Genomic DNA, 15,277 nt, shown 5'->3' with positions numbered 1-15,277 from the left:
CTATGTCTTCCAGTAATTTTGTAGTATAATTTTCATCCATAGAGGTCTAATATAGCAACACAGTTTCCTATCTTTATAATTTAAATAATGCTTACTATTTAATGTATTATTTTCTAGGCACAGGATACTCCAAAGGCTGTACTCTCTTTATTTTATTATATCCAGGCCTTGTAAAGCAAACCCTCCGTATAAACGTATTGATCATGTGTAGAAGGCTTTTAAGTTACTCTACAAACAATTGTATAACTTTTGGTAGTATGTGGGAAAAGAAAAATTGGCACCAGTTCTATTAATTATTTGATTTGGGAGAAAGCCTACTATGCACATCAGGAGAAATATAGGAAGGATAGAGACCTTTGTGTGCCAGACAAATCTTTTGGCTGCTAAAAAGTAAACCTTTAAAGTACTTTGACAGCATCTAGTCTGCAATTATTGTTGCAAAGTGCTGAAACAGCATTAACTTTTTCAGCGTCTGAACCTTGTAACTACAAACAAAAGCTGGCTGTTTCATTCACTGCTTGATGACAGATGCTCCAGTTCTTTAAGGGCTCATACTAGAATCTAAATGGTATGTGAGTCAATGCAGCCAAATCACCAAATGTGGTTTTTTAATTTTCTTTTGTGCTAAGCTAAAGGAAGTGTTGCATTGGTATTAGTGCTTACCAAAAAGGGTAATGATACAGGGCTTCCTGAAAGAGTGAAAGTAACTTTCCAGTTATGTGCCACATCAATGTGGCTGCAACAGGTCACAAGACTGGAGAAACTCCACAGTTAATGACGCCTGCTGGTCTTGCCAATGGCATTCAAACAGAACTGCTTCCAGCTGATATTATCAAAGTTCATGCTCTGGAAAAGTCCTTTTGCGGCAACAAAACATTCTCCAGTGTTGTGACCTGTGGAGGATACTGCTCTAACATCACTGTAAAATTGCTCAAAGGATGTTTCTGCAGTGCAAGGCTTACACATCCTTGCCTTCTGTCTCTATAGGCACAGTTTACTTAAAAACAGTGGTCTGCCTATGTCAGTATAACTTCTTGGGGGAAACTGGTGCCAACACTGCTCCCCATTCTAGGAAACTTTCAGAGTTCTTGAGGTAATGACTTAGGAGGGGTACAATTGGGGATTATAAAGCCATGCATTACACCAAAAAAAGTCAAGAGAGAATGACAGTTTACTGTCTTTCCTAATTTAAGAATGAATATGCATTTAATGGAACTATGAAGCAAGTCAGAACAGAAGTGGCATTTTTACACAGAATGCAGTTAAAACTGTAGAAATAATTGCCACAGGATGTTGTGCATCTACCTCCCTGCAAAAAATATTAGTCTGAAAGAGATTAAGTAAGTTGTTAGGATATCCTTCTGTTCAGTTTTTGCCCTAAATGCTGCCTACAAGCTGAAGAGGTCAAGAAGCAGGCTGTATGGTTCCCTTAAAAACTTGTAGGTAGAGCACTACTGAAAACATCTGACTTGGTCCCAAGGGTGTGTGCGTGGCTTGCAGGTTGCATTGTTGGTAACTTGACTAGGAGTCATGTATCTGTAGGCTACATGAATTGCCAGCAAGGCTCTTAGCTTATCCTTGAGCATCTGCTAATTTGTAATCACATCTACTTTATCGCCACTAGAGGCTCCTCCAAATCATGCTTTGGATTCATTTCTGTAGCAGGAAGCAGCTTATACTCTTAAGTAGCATTCAGGTGTCTGAATCTGTCACTGTAACACCTCTTTACAAGCAGTGAATTTAATTTTTTTTTACATAAAAATACAGCCATTTGCTTGCTACTATGGCTGAATTCAAATCATCTGTTTGAAATACTTACTGCTTATTAGCTACTGATGAACCTTAAAGCAGGAGCACCTAGAAGCTTGTATTACTTGCTAGTAGGTGGAAAAAGCAGTGACAAAAATACTTAATGGTCAGTGAGGGTAAATACTTTTCTTTTAACATGAACGTATTTTATCCTAGACTAAATAAGCTTTAATTACCAGCACAGGTTATTTTCTGTTTCACAGGCTTCATAGTATAACGGGACTAAGTTTACCATGAAAAGGCTGTACTTATAAAACACTGACTTTTGCTGCAAAATGCTTATTACTGCATTGTAATTTGATAGAGTGTGTCAGGTGCACTGTGTCTTATCTAATGGCCTAACAACACAAGTTTTCAAGCATTAATCTGATCTGACAGGAAAGAGTGTTATCATGGGATTGTCCAGCATACAAATATGGATGAATTTTGTTCTTGCCAGTCATAGGGTTTGGTAGCCTTGGCTTATTCCATACACAATCAAGTCTAGCTTTTTGCAGATATGTGGGTATCATTTTTCTCTGGATGGAATAAGAGAACCCAGTTTCCAAACTGACTGTACGGATGCTGCATTTTCTGAGTGTGGAAGTCTACTGGAGCACTGTACTTGACCTATCAGACACAGTGTGCATTCTTATAAGTGGTCTCTGTATCACAGGTAATTACATATGATGATGTTGTTATTGAGAAAGTGGAGGAGTTTTTAGATGAGTCTTTGCAGTAAGGCACCATGCCTTGTTTCTGTGGAGGTTTCAACGAAGTTGCTATGTGACTAGTGGCATGCACATGAGAATGCTTTGGAAGGTCATATTTTGTCTGTTTCTCTAGCATTCAGGCAAACATTTAAGACCTTAAAAAACAGAGCTGAAAAATAAGTTATCCAAGAATCATAAGAAGGTAGATACCAGAAGAGTCTAAGAAGAAAATGATGTCTCACAATAGAAGATTTGTTTTGTCTGGAAATACTATTTTTTTTCCCTTGAGATATCACCTGTTCCTACAGATCTTCATAAATGGAGCACCTCTTGCAAGAACTACTCTTGCTGTCAGTCTGATATTGCAGTTCATCTTGTTGCTCACCTTAGACTGGCCTGCTTTTTCCCCATTGTTGGGTTTGGGGGCTGTTTTTCAGCAGCATTCCAGTTCTGTACTAAGAGTAGACTGTAGATCTGCCATAGATCTTGTCTTATCTTCACTGTTATGCCAGTCATGCATGATCTGCCACACAAGTTTCTTCTAAAGTTAAGTCAGATATGACACTTTGAATCAAGAGCAATATCTATGACATACTTGAATACAGGAAGAAAAATTAAATTAGTTCTAATTTCTCTTCAGATCCTTTCTTTGTACAGGCAGGAAATAGTGCATAATATGAAAGCTGCTTTAAGGGTTGCTTTTAGTCACACAGTTGTACAACTTTCCTTTGACTTTCCTACAAGTTCCATCTTTCTTTGTCCAAGTGATAAGATTGCTTTCCTCTATTCTCATCTTACACCTGTCTCATTAATTTGTTGCCTTGACCTTAATCCTCTTAACTTGTGATAGATTTAAGTGGTTCTTCCTGACTGCTACTCTCAGCTGGTATGCCTCAAACTTAATGGTTCCAATTAATTAAATACAAGCTTGAATTTCAGAGCTGTGTATTCTTGTACTAAGCTTGTTTGACTGCAGTAGTTCTGCTTTTGTAAGAAGTATAAATGATACCTTAAATTATGCTGCACTGCAGATGACTCAACTTGCTTTTCTCTCTTTTGCTGGCTCTTTCAGGAGATTTTTCAGCAAATTGAGGTTTCTGGCTTTATCTGGATATTGTACTAGTAATTGACGTGACAGCTAATTGGAACATAGGTAGCAATATTAATGCTAGCCTTCACTTCAGTGTTGTACTTTTCTCTTGTAAATCCATTGTAAAGTAATACTGGTTGTAATGCTGTGACCTCCAAATCCTCTGAAGCACAAGGCAGGGGTGAAAAGAGGTGAAGAATGACAGAATGCTGAATGCCTCTTTAAATTGGCTCCTCACTAGCAAAAAAAGCCCACCCAAAACCTGTTACTGTAGAAAGAATAGCCTGTGGAGCAAGGATGTCTATGTATTAAATAATACATTTATCCAAGCTAAAACTTCATATTTGGTCTGGTCAGAGCACCCTGTAATTATGAAGCTGACAGGTGCTTCATGCAATATTGTGAAAATTTGTCTTTGTGTCTCAGATATAAGCTTCTTGCTAGCAAATACCTTCTGACACAATGCTGGCTCCTGCAGTGAGCTGGAGAATGCTGGGCAGGAGCCAGCTGCTGGACACATATCAGACTTCACTTGTGCAGGATCAGAGACACTTTTCAGATGGGTGGTACACTGGGTGGGGCCATGCATAATACAGTTGTGTCTCTATAGGGTTATACATCTAGAGTAACACATTGTTGATTGGGCCTCTACACTAGGGGATGGTGCAGCTGATTTAGCTGCTTGCTTGGAAGTGGTACAGTTCAGCAGACTTGCTTGCTACTGCACAGGTCTGCCTAGATTTACTGCCTGTGTCCAGCTCCAAGTAGGAGAGCTTACAATCAGTAATGCAGTGGCTCAAAAACAAGTGACAAGGCTGCACAGATGCTTAGTTGGCTTCTGCATGGCAGCCAGCATAGATAAGATTTCAGCTGCAGTTTCTGAGTGCTGCCATCCACCTTCCAGATGTATGTGTCCCTTATTTAAAGAAAGGCTGGTGGTATGCCAGCTCAAAAAGTCTCATCAGAGAGCTGCTGCCTGCCATGCTGGGAAAGGCAAAGTTGTGTAACACTGCAGCACAGTGCTAGGGTTTACACTTAAAATGCTATAAATATGCCTTTCCCTTTGCTGCTTATAAAAGAGGTGACTGCATTAGGACCTGCCCTGTGTTTTTAGCAGAATATGTGATGGGCTGTCCCTTGAGAAGAGCTTTTCACTTGCATCCAGCCTGGCTTGCATAGGAAGAAAATCAAGGCAATTAGTCATTCACTGACTCATGAATGGTACTTGTTTAAAGAATTGAGTAAAAATAGTAGAAACAGGCTGAAGAAAAGGGTGTTCTCACACTGTGCTAGCTTGGACATCTCTTCACATACAAATAGCATGGCTTGCTTCACAGAGCAACAAAACAATCTGCTGTGTTTCGGTAAAGATGCAAATGTTGGAATGAATAGGTGAGTTCGCAGACACTCTGTCCAGCATTATTGAAAATTGGAATGTGTTTTGGCAGTGATTAATTACAGAACCATAAGAGTTTGAGAGGGACCTTAAAGATAATCCAATCCCAACCCCCCTGCTGTGGGAAAGGACATCTCCCACTAGGCTAGGTTACTCAAAACCTTATCCAGCCTGGCCTTGAACACTTGCAGGAATGGGGCATCTACAGCTTCTCTGGGCAGTCTGTGTCTCACCACCCTCACAGTAAAGAATCTTCTCCTAATATCTAACCTCAATTTCCCCTCTTTCATTTTGTGCCTGTTTCTCTTTGTCCTATCTACAGTTTCTGATGATGAGTCCCTCTCCAGCTTCATATAGGTTCCTTCAGATACTGGAAGGTTCCTATGGGGTTTCCATGCAACCTTCTCTTCCCCAGACTGAACAGCCCCAACTTTCTCAGTCTGTCTGCACAGGGAAGGTGCTCCAATTCTCTCAGCAATTTTGTGGCCTCCTCTGGACTTGCCTCCAACACTTCCATGTCCTTCACTGTGCTGGGGTCACCAGAACTGTATGCAGTAATCCAAGTGGGACGCCACAAGAGTGGAAGGGAGAATGATAACCCTTGACCTGTTGGCAACACTTCTTTGGATTTATCCCAGGATACATTTGGCTTTCAGAGGTGTGAGTGCTCACTGCCAACTCACATTGAGTTACTCATCAACCATCACCCCCAAGCCTTCTCTGCCAGGTTGCTTTCAATCACCCACTTCTCTGTGGGTGTGTCACAATCCAGGTGTAAGACCTCACACTTTGTTTTGTTGAACATCATGAGGTTTGCACAGTCCCACCTCTCCAGCCTGTCCAGATCCCTTCAGGTGGGATACCTTCCTTCCAGAGTGTGATTGCACTACAAAGCTCAGTCTCACTAGTGAATTTACTGAAGGTGCCCTTAATCCCACTGTCAGTCAATCCCACTGATAAATTACCAGGATAAGTCTGAAGTATATCAAGCTGTCTCACAGCCAGCCTTTCCACAAATGTGCTCGTGTAAATCTGCTTCAATAAAATAAGAATTACTTGCCCAGTACAGTTAAATTTCAAAGTGTGAGATTGAGCAAAATATTGAAGATGTCATAGGCTAATTAAATTCTTACTAAAAGAGACAATATTTTGGACCCTGAATCCTGGCAAGTAGAGAGAGGTGCCCAGAATTACAACTCTCTACATATGTAATTGGAGGACTTCCACAAGAGATGCCAGTAGTGTACCATGATACTTTGTATAAGCAGTCTGAAATATTCCCTCCACTGCTCCAGCAAAACCAATTGTTTTTACAAATGGAAAGAGATGGAAAATTGCATTATCTGAGGTGGACAGAAACTGTTTCTAGAACAGTTATGCTCATGTGAGAGCTTTAACAGTTCAGGTACCAACATGCTCAGTTATACGTACAGTAGGATATTCCAAGTCCCAGCTTCTACTCTGAAGCAAAGACATAATGGAAGATGCATGACTTGGTTTAAACTTTAGATGTGGTATCCCCAAGTATCTCTGTCTCCTTCAGCAAATATCAGGCTGCACAGGGAAACTTAAGCTTCACACGTTTGGAGTTATTCCTATTTTGTCTAAATGGGGAAGTCAGTGTATTTGTGCAGAGCTAAATAAGAACTGAGTCATCTGTTTCTGCCTGGAAAATAGTCACACAGAGTAGCCTGTCTGCATAGCACACGCAGTGACCCCAGTCTCAAACCTGTATACAGTCTGTGAGCAGTCTGAAGGCATCAGATCCAAGAGTACAATCTTTACACAAAGCCTTCAGCCATGGCAGAAACCTCCTAACATATGGCTTGTCACAGTCTGTGATATATTCCATCTTAATCTTTTTGTCTCCTAAAATCAGGCCTGATCCTGGAGTAAAGGTTAAATTGAGGGTGGACTCTTGTAATATTTCAGCATGGGAATTCCTGGGAAAATATATAAACCTCAATATGACATCAGCTTTCTCTCATGGCAATATGAAATTGCTTTATTGTTTAGCCCGTGTCAAAGCTCAGTGAAGCTGTTGAACCAACAACTAGCCCTGTGAAAGTGTATCAAGTAATTCTGTTTGGTGTCATGTCTTGCATAGCTGCTGATAATGGCTTCTCAGTGATGAGATAGCAGACAAGAGCAAAAGCTGAGTCAAAATGGGCAGATTATAGAATAAATACTTCATTGTTTCAGGATGCCACTATTTCCAACTCAATCTCTTGCTAAATGCTGCATCTTCTGCACTTGTTGAAATTATAGCATTTTATGTAGCATCATGAAAAATCAAACTGACAATCAAAGCAGTGGAAATCGACCTGGCAGTTGTTAGCTGAGTGTAGGTGGTGCTTGTGTAATCTGCCCCTTTACCTGCTTTGGTTTGGGGGGGGATGACTTGCCAACAATCTCAGATAAATATTTAATACCATCTTGCTGTTAAAAGACATTCTGGTAAAAGGAAATCTAGTCTTTAGTAGAGGAAGTCTTCCATTGAGAACAAGAGATTTAGTAGTGCCCCAGATAACTAAATTAGGAAATGTGTACAAGATATGATTTAGTGTGAAACAAGAATGGGCTGGTGCTTGTCAAACCAGTCTTTGATTGTGTAAGCTAGCCTTACTTCTTGACTCATCATTGCTCTGCTGAATTTTGGCTCTGTCTTCTTCTTTTTTTTTTTTTTTGGTTTTGTTTTTTTTTTTTTTTTTTTTTTTTTTGTTTAGACACTTCATGTCCTTCTCATGAGATCTAGTTCATTCTTCATGTTCAGATCTTAATGATTTAAATTCCTTATGAAACAGTGCAGGTAATGTGGGATATAAGGAGTTTTCTGCTGTTACTGTTGATATGGCCACTGCAGCACCAAGGGATTTTTCAGGACTCACAAGACTTTTCAGGACTCACAAGACTCACAGGTCTGGTCATTCATCTTGGGTCAGAGATGTGCTCCTCCTATTCTCTGAAACCACAACAGATATCAATAAACACTGATACAGTGTTGCTGGGAAATAAAGCAATAACTGTGTTTAAAGTACCAGGCTAGCACCCAACTCTGCCACAAGAAATTAATTAGGCCATAAGTCTTAAATAGCAATGTTGGCCCTATATTCATTTTTACATCACCACATAGTTGATAGTGCAGTGGGACTGGCTGTAATGCTGTTTTACATGTTGTGAGCTGGATGATACTGAGGTGCTTTAAACCTGGCTGCTGGTACTGGCTGCTGACCTCTATTGAACATGCTGTCCAGCACATAGTGTAATACTGCATGCACATACTGCCTGCCCTGCATGCAGGCTTAATGTGGAAGAGGAGATTCCGTTAAATGAACTGTATAATGCATGATACACCAGAAGCAGGAAAGGGCATTTTGTGGGATTAGATAGAACCACTTAACTTGGTAGTGGCCTGTAGTTCCTGTTCATGTTCAGTGTGTGGAGAAGTCAGCGGGAGCACTGTGGGGAGCCTGCTTGTGCCCCTTAAGAAGGAAAGTGAGGAGAGTCCTTGTGCTGTTTGCAAGTCTGCCAGGGCAGGTGGGTGATCTATAAGAGACCTTGGTAGTACCTGTACATAGTCAATAGGATCTTATCTGTGGGCTGGCTGTAGCAGATAATTACAAATAACAGCAAAATAGTTTCAAAACTCAAACCATTTCCTTTGTATCTGAACTTAAATACAATTTGCTAAAGATCCTTGCCCTCACTAATGCAGAGTTTTAGAAGGGCTGGCATTAAGCATGCAATGTTTTGAAATAAAAGTAATTTCTAAATGGCACTTCCAGGAACACCAAGCAGCTTCAATTTATGCTGGCCATTATAAAAGCTGCTGGTTCTCCATTATCCTGAAATCAGATCAGTTGTGATCCTGGTGGCTTTCCAGGAAATGTGCGTGCTACCCTCATGGCCTGTCTGCACTGAGTAGGTAGGATGGATTCAACTTTCCTTCCGTTTCTGCCTAAAAATCAGGGATCTCAGTTTTGTCAGCTTGAAATGGCTGTAAAAAATCAGTGTCAGGCTCCTGAAGTGTCATTTACAGCTAGGCTGGAACAAGGACTGAGGCTGGAAGGCAGTCTTTCTTGTGTTAGTCCCAGTGGCCTCACTATTAATGATCCAGACCAGGATGCTTCACCACATGGGCACATGCTGGCTCACATTCAGCCATTGTCAACCAGCTCCCCTAGGTCCTTTCCTGCCAGGCAGCTTTCCAGCCTCTCTGACCCAAGCCTGGAGTGCTCGGAGTAGTTGTGACACAAGTTTAGGTGTTGAGTCAAGTGTGTGGCAAGATCTCAAGAAACCAAGTTGCTGTAATAGTTATTTATAGTGACTGAATCAGTGAATAATTCAGTGGTTGTCAGAAATATTAGGTTTGTATTTTCAGTCACATAAGGTATAGTGAGACTGTATTTTTCTGTCATACATAGCCATACCTGTGCTTTTGTCTTTTCCAACTTAACAAACCTGAAGTGCAGTCTCTGTTGAAGATGCAGGGAAGCAGTAAATGAGGAAACAAAGTGACTTCGCTGGAAGTGATATTCTTAAAATATATGCTGTGGTGTAATTTGTAAGTTGAAGGTTTTGTGATGGCTGTAAATATCTGTAAAGGGATGTATCTTCTGTCAGGCTGGACTATTTAGAAGAGTTTATTATTTTTTGAGGGACTATAAGCATGACTAGTTACAAACTGGGAAAGGGAGGAATATATTGATTGTGACTGGTCTTCACCAGCTATCTATTCAGTATCTTCAGTGATGTCAAGGAGCCATGGCATGCAGCTGGCTAAAATCAACACCAAAACAGGATTATTTCTGCTCTGTTTAAGCTCAGTTTCAGGGGTCAGGAACATGGTAAATGCAGTAACTGTTCGGAACTTGCAGCGGGGAACTGAGCTACATATTTAGTTTACCATTAGTAGCGTATTTAGTCCTCCTAAATTAGTTTGTGTGGCTGTAACTGAGCTAACAACAAGCTCCCTGGAAACTCTGCCACTCTAGTATCTAGCAGCCTGGCTGTGTTTAGCAGATTTTTTTGCTTTATATCAGTGCAATTGTAGGGGAAAACTATTCTGTGAGCTCTATTTAAAATTAGGTTGATTGCTTAATTTGGTCTTTATTTTTTTAAACATGTTTGGAATCAGGCTTTCATTGGGGAAAAAGATGACCTGTAATTGTGGCTGTTGCTGCATCTTTGCAAGCAGTCTTGCAGCTTGTCTTGGAAATTCTTGGCTTGCTTAACCCACACAGAAACTCAAATACCATTCAGTGAGAGCAGAGTAGGCTTACGTAACTTTCCATGGTTTCTCTTGCAGAAGAGATGAGGTAATTCTCTCAGACCTGTTTGTAATGGCCTGGAAAAGTGTTTGGTTTCACTTTCAAATTCTGGATGATTTCACCATGGGAACCTGACAGTGGTGCTCTTTTTGTTTGGGAAAAAATCCCTGTGGTAATTCGAGGTTTTCTGTTTTGGGAGCTTTTGACTTTGAAATCAGGTTTGTAGAGAAACCTCATTTACTTTATGTTCCAGTACAGAATCTCAGTGTGCTAAAGAGCTACAGACTAGTTAGAAATAGCTGATCACCATTTAATATGACTGCTTTCTCTAAATATGTGATGTATTACAAGGGAAGCTAGGTTCTTAGCTGTCTGCATGTGGAAGGAAAGATTTATCTTATTTCTCCTGTTGTGTTTTTCTGATCCTAGAGCTCAGGAGAATCATTCATGTGACACAATACTGCTTTCCATAGTGATAGTTATTGTAGGTAGGTAGTCCTTCTCTAATAAAGAACTGTGTTTGTCAAACAGGATTTAGAAATTTGGAAGAGTTTTTCCAAATCCTGTGGATCCAGGACCTACAGTGTCTGCATGAGTCTGCATCACATACAGGGACATACTGGTGCCTTAGGCTCAGCTTCTGGAGTAGTCTTGCTGAGACAAACCCTCAAGATCAGACAATTTGAAAGCAGAGGGGATTTACTGGGAGGAATGAGACCTGCACTCCTTGAACATCTGTATGGGCTATAAGCATGGCAGTGCTGGTAATCTACTGGCACAAGGCTTTTTGTTTTGGTCACCTGGAAGCTGTGGCTGTGTAGAAGACAGATTTTGCTAAGATATCTTGTAGGTAGCTCAACCCTGAGTCTCTTGCATTTTGAGGTCCTTTTGCTGTTTTGTGTTTTAGATCTCACAAAACTGTGTGTACACACAGGAATGAGCTTTCTTGGGAAAACCCCAGTGTCTGGAGGAGTCTGCAGCTATATGATGCAAGCAATTGAGTTGGAGTGAACGTGACCTGCCCTGGACAGATCTCTGCTCACTGTGCAGCATGTTGTGGGCCCATATCCTTGCTGCAACAGTGTGTGGTGACAAGAGCTGTTCACTCACTGCTCTTGGAGCAATGACATTTGTGCAACATAGGCCTTAAACTATGGGATTGTTTAAGTGGATCATAAATCTCTTGGCTGGGAGTGTGCTGTGACAAATGACTGTGGGGTGAGGACTCAGTAATATGCCCTGCTGTAATATGCCCAAACACAGTTGTGAGTAGGCATCTACAGACCAACTGGTGAACTGGTGAATTTCTTTCATAAAGGTGAATAGGAAACCTTATTTTCTTGACTATCTGACCTCATAAAATTTTGATTGTAGGACAGAGGTATGTGCTGATAAGTAGAACTGTAGCCAGGTACTTAACAGTTCTGTAATCCATTGATTTGGTTGTCTGCTTCTATATACTATGGAATAAAGCTTTCCAAAGTTTCTCTGGTTGAGCAAATGGCATGGTTAGGTACTTAAGTGGAGGAGAGTGACCTGGAATTCTGCTCTTACCATGTTGTCCTAGGGTGACTAGATTTCCTCCTAAATTTGTCTCAAACCAGGATAAATATGAATCTTGCTTTTGGGATCTCTTCTTACATCCTTGCAAATGAACCTGGCTGTGTTTGAAGGACCAGAAGATGCTTCTTTGGAGATCCCTTGCTGGGCTGGCAGTAGGACTTTTTAGTGGGTTGAACAGTTCCAAGGAAAGGCTTTGTGCTCCACAGCACAGCAAGCAGTGTGGAAGTCCACCTTCCAAAGTATTTTCAACACTTGATCAGTCATATTCAGACTACTGTGAATGGCAGGACAGCACAGAAAAGTTAATTTCCAGTGCCAGGATCTCTGCAGCCTTCCCACAACTGACTCAACTCAGAATTGTGCCCCACAGATGGTCGTTGACTGCAAGATGTTTGCTGTCATTACCCATCAATATTCCTCAGGGCGTACTGATTTATTAAACAGACACTGATGATGTTGATAATTCAAAAATGCCTGTGGTGGCAAAACGTAGTATTAGAAATACAGGTGGATGGACCAGCTTAACTTTCAAAGAAAGACAAAATAACTAGAGCAAGTTATGTAACTTTTTTTTTTTTTAATCATGGGAGAGTAATTTTAAGTATTTTTACAGGCAAATATAAAACAGGTCTTTTCAGCTTAGTAAACATTTTTTAGTCTGATTTTGAACTCAAAAAAAGAGCAGTGCTCTCTCAAGTTAAATATTTTCCAGTGTATTTAACAACAACTGTTGAATAGTGCTTCTTGAATTGGGACATGGTAAATGCATTTTGGCTTGCTTTCTGAGCATTACCAGCCCAGGTGTTTTGATTTTTGTTGTTCAGTTAGTGTTTTGCTCGTACAAAATTGCATAGAGTTACACTGTTGGGCCACTTGGGCACTGGTTTATAAAATGAGCAATTTAGTAGCCTTAATGAATTTTTTTCCCCCAATCTTTTCACTGTAGTTGTTGCTTGTTGGTCTTTTTTGTTGTGTTTCATAGCTAAAATACTCTGCTTTTTTTCAGGCTCACATTAAATTTCCTATTGACTATCCATATTCACCACCTACCTTCAGATTCCTGACCAAAATGTGGCACCCCAACATTTATGAGGTAAGGTGTTTTTTAAATAATTTTTTTCTGGGGTGTGTGAGAGAGCTTCTTGCTCCTTAAATTCAGTATATGTATGGGTTACTTTCAGAGGGTAGTGGACTGTCAGCAGTTGGATCAAAATGGAACTACACAGCAGGTCCAGAAGAGGAATGATTCTATATAGAGGCAATGGGTTCAATATCACCCAGTTCCATAGAGTTGTATTTGAAGGCTGAAGGCTTGTTTTGGTTCAAAACTTAACTTTCAGTGGAGGTCAGCCAAATCCTAGCTGAACTTTTGGGTATCCTAGAATAATGTTAACCTGCTAAGGAACACAGCCTCTATAGTTTTGGGAGCTAAAGGATTTTAAAATGTTCCTTTTGGTGCAGGTCTCTCACCTTATCACAGGCTTTCTTATGTGAGGTTCTGCAGACTTCCTTTGAACCCATCTGAAAACTGGAATGTCATTCTCTTCCATCCCTGAACAAATAGAGGCTTCATTTGATGGCCTGGGCTTGGAAAGTCCTTTCTGATAAGTTCTTGCTGCCAAATGCCCAGCTTGGAATGTGTGTGCTTCAAATATCATGGTGAGATCTGTATTGATGGCTTAGTAATAAATGGCTAGAAACCTTGCCAAACTTCAGTGCAGAACAGAATAGTAACCCACTTTAATTATTGACTGCTCAGGGGATTGCCCTAAATCCAAGGGCATACTGAGATCAGTTATCTGACAGTTTTCTGATGTGGGTTTTGTACTTGGCACAGGATCTTTCCTGTATCCAAGGATGGTGTGTCTCTTAAAGGCTCTATTTCAGTTATTTTGATCTATAAATAAAGTCAAGTTTGAAATCTTCAGATAATTGCAGACCCATACTGTCTGTATTGATTCTGTATCTGGAAGTGCTCATGCAGGAGGTGAGTGGCAAATGGTTACCAAAATGAAATGTACAAAAAACAAACCTTGGAAAGGACCTCTCCCAGTCCTGGTGAGAAAAATTGACTAGAAACAACTGAAGGCAGCAGGAGGAACTAACCCAAAACTTTATTTTGCGTGTATTTTGGGTTTGCTCAAACCCAAAACTTGATGGGTGTATTTTGGGTTTGCTGAGATTACATGAGCTCTCAGCTTTGTATTCATAGCAATATTTCTTGAATCTGAAGCATCTTGCAGGCTGTTTTGCAAACAACATTTAAGCAATGAAGATAAGGCACTGGGATAACTCCAAATGAAACTGAGAGTATCTCACCAAAGTGTTTGAGATTTGAGGGTTTTTCAGGAGGAGGGGTACAAAAAACCCTTAGTGCAAGGAAGATGAAAGAAAATAGAAGTTTACAGAATCTGCTGGTAGGACCAGATGGAGAGGCTGGGGCTGACATTCCAGTTCTGAGCAATGAGACTTGAGCAATGTGTGTTTTTCCTATCTCTGGTTTACTTGGGTCATCTAATTGAATTTTGATAAAATTGCATTCATTTGCTCTTTATTTTTATGGCATAACAGTTCTCAGTCCTGATAGAAATGGAGGATATATGTCAATGGTAGATAAATACCCCATTCTCCTTGTTTATGTCTTCCAAAAATGCATGTAGGAAAGGCTTGGCCCCTGACTGTCCTGATCCCTAAGACCTTGTGCTGACCTCATCAGGTCCCATTATACCTTTACCCTTCCAGATTCTTAATGCAGTGCAGTTCCCAAACATGTAACACTGATTGTGGTAACACAAAAAATTCTCCCATCATTGCTTCCCTCTGTCTTCATTTTGCCAAATATGTCCTTGTCCACATGCTGCTGACCTGATTGCTTCAGGAACTTTTCCCAAGTGCTGAGATTCTTCCTCTGGGCCACTAGCATTGCATTCTTCCAGGAAAAGGTTAAAGGAAAAACTAATGGAAATTATTAGTGATAGCAGAGTAAACTGAGCATAGTCTAATATTAGTAAAGTTAACTTCAGCTTGGAGCGATACTAAAAAAATTTCAAGATTTCACAAGCCTTTTGGGGTCCTAAAAGGGAAACAGCCTTCTTAAATCAAACTGTTCCAGCAATGTAAGTATGTGCTTTGGAATTCAGCAGCTCCAGGTGCTTCCTCACTGTTCTTGACTAAAACCTGCTTCAAAGTGACAAGGGCCTGCTAGATTTGCATACCTGGCATGGATAGTGCACCACTGACATCTGGATACAGATCACAACGATCACAACCTCCCCCAGGTGGGCTGCTGCTATCTGTAGCTGTAATCACTGGCCTGAGCTCAAAGGCACAGATGCTGTTGCTGTGAGCAGCCCTGCTCTATGCTCTGAGCAGTGTTGGAAGGATGTGAGACCAGGTGTGTGGGAAGCTGTCAGCCTGGAGTCCTGACAGAGCTGATCCTGTCATCAGCCTGTGCCCT

At 40.7% G+C, this 15,277-nt stretch overlaps 1 protein-coding gene across 1 annotated transcript in view; it reads left to right on the top strand.

Annotated features, from left to right (window-relative positions):
- The window catches only part of UBE2R2 (ubiquitin conjugating enzyme E2 R2), a 54,287-nt gene that overhangs the window by 26,589 nt on the left and 12,421 nt on the right, over nucleotides 1-15,277 (top strand). The window contains exon 2 of the mRNA XM_021538947.2: nucleotides 12,827-12,913. Within this exon, the coding sequence (XP_021394622.1) occupies nucleotides 12,827-12,913 (87 nt within the window). The remainder of the gene's footprint in view (nucleotides 1-12,826; nucleotides 12,914-15,277) is intronic.

This window comes from Lonchura striata, chromosome Z, assembly GCF_046129695.1.
Source record: "Lonchura striata isolate bLonStr1 chromosome Z, bLonStr1.mat, whole genome shotgun sequence".
NCBI classification, from domain to species: Eukaryota; Metazoa; Chordata; class Aves; order Passeriformes; family Estrildidae; genus Lonchura; species Lonchura striata.
The sequence above is the reverse complement of the archived record's forward strand: the minus strand, read 5'-3'. Positions and strand labels throughout refer to the sequence as shown.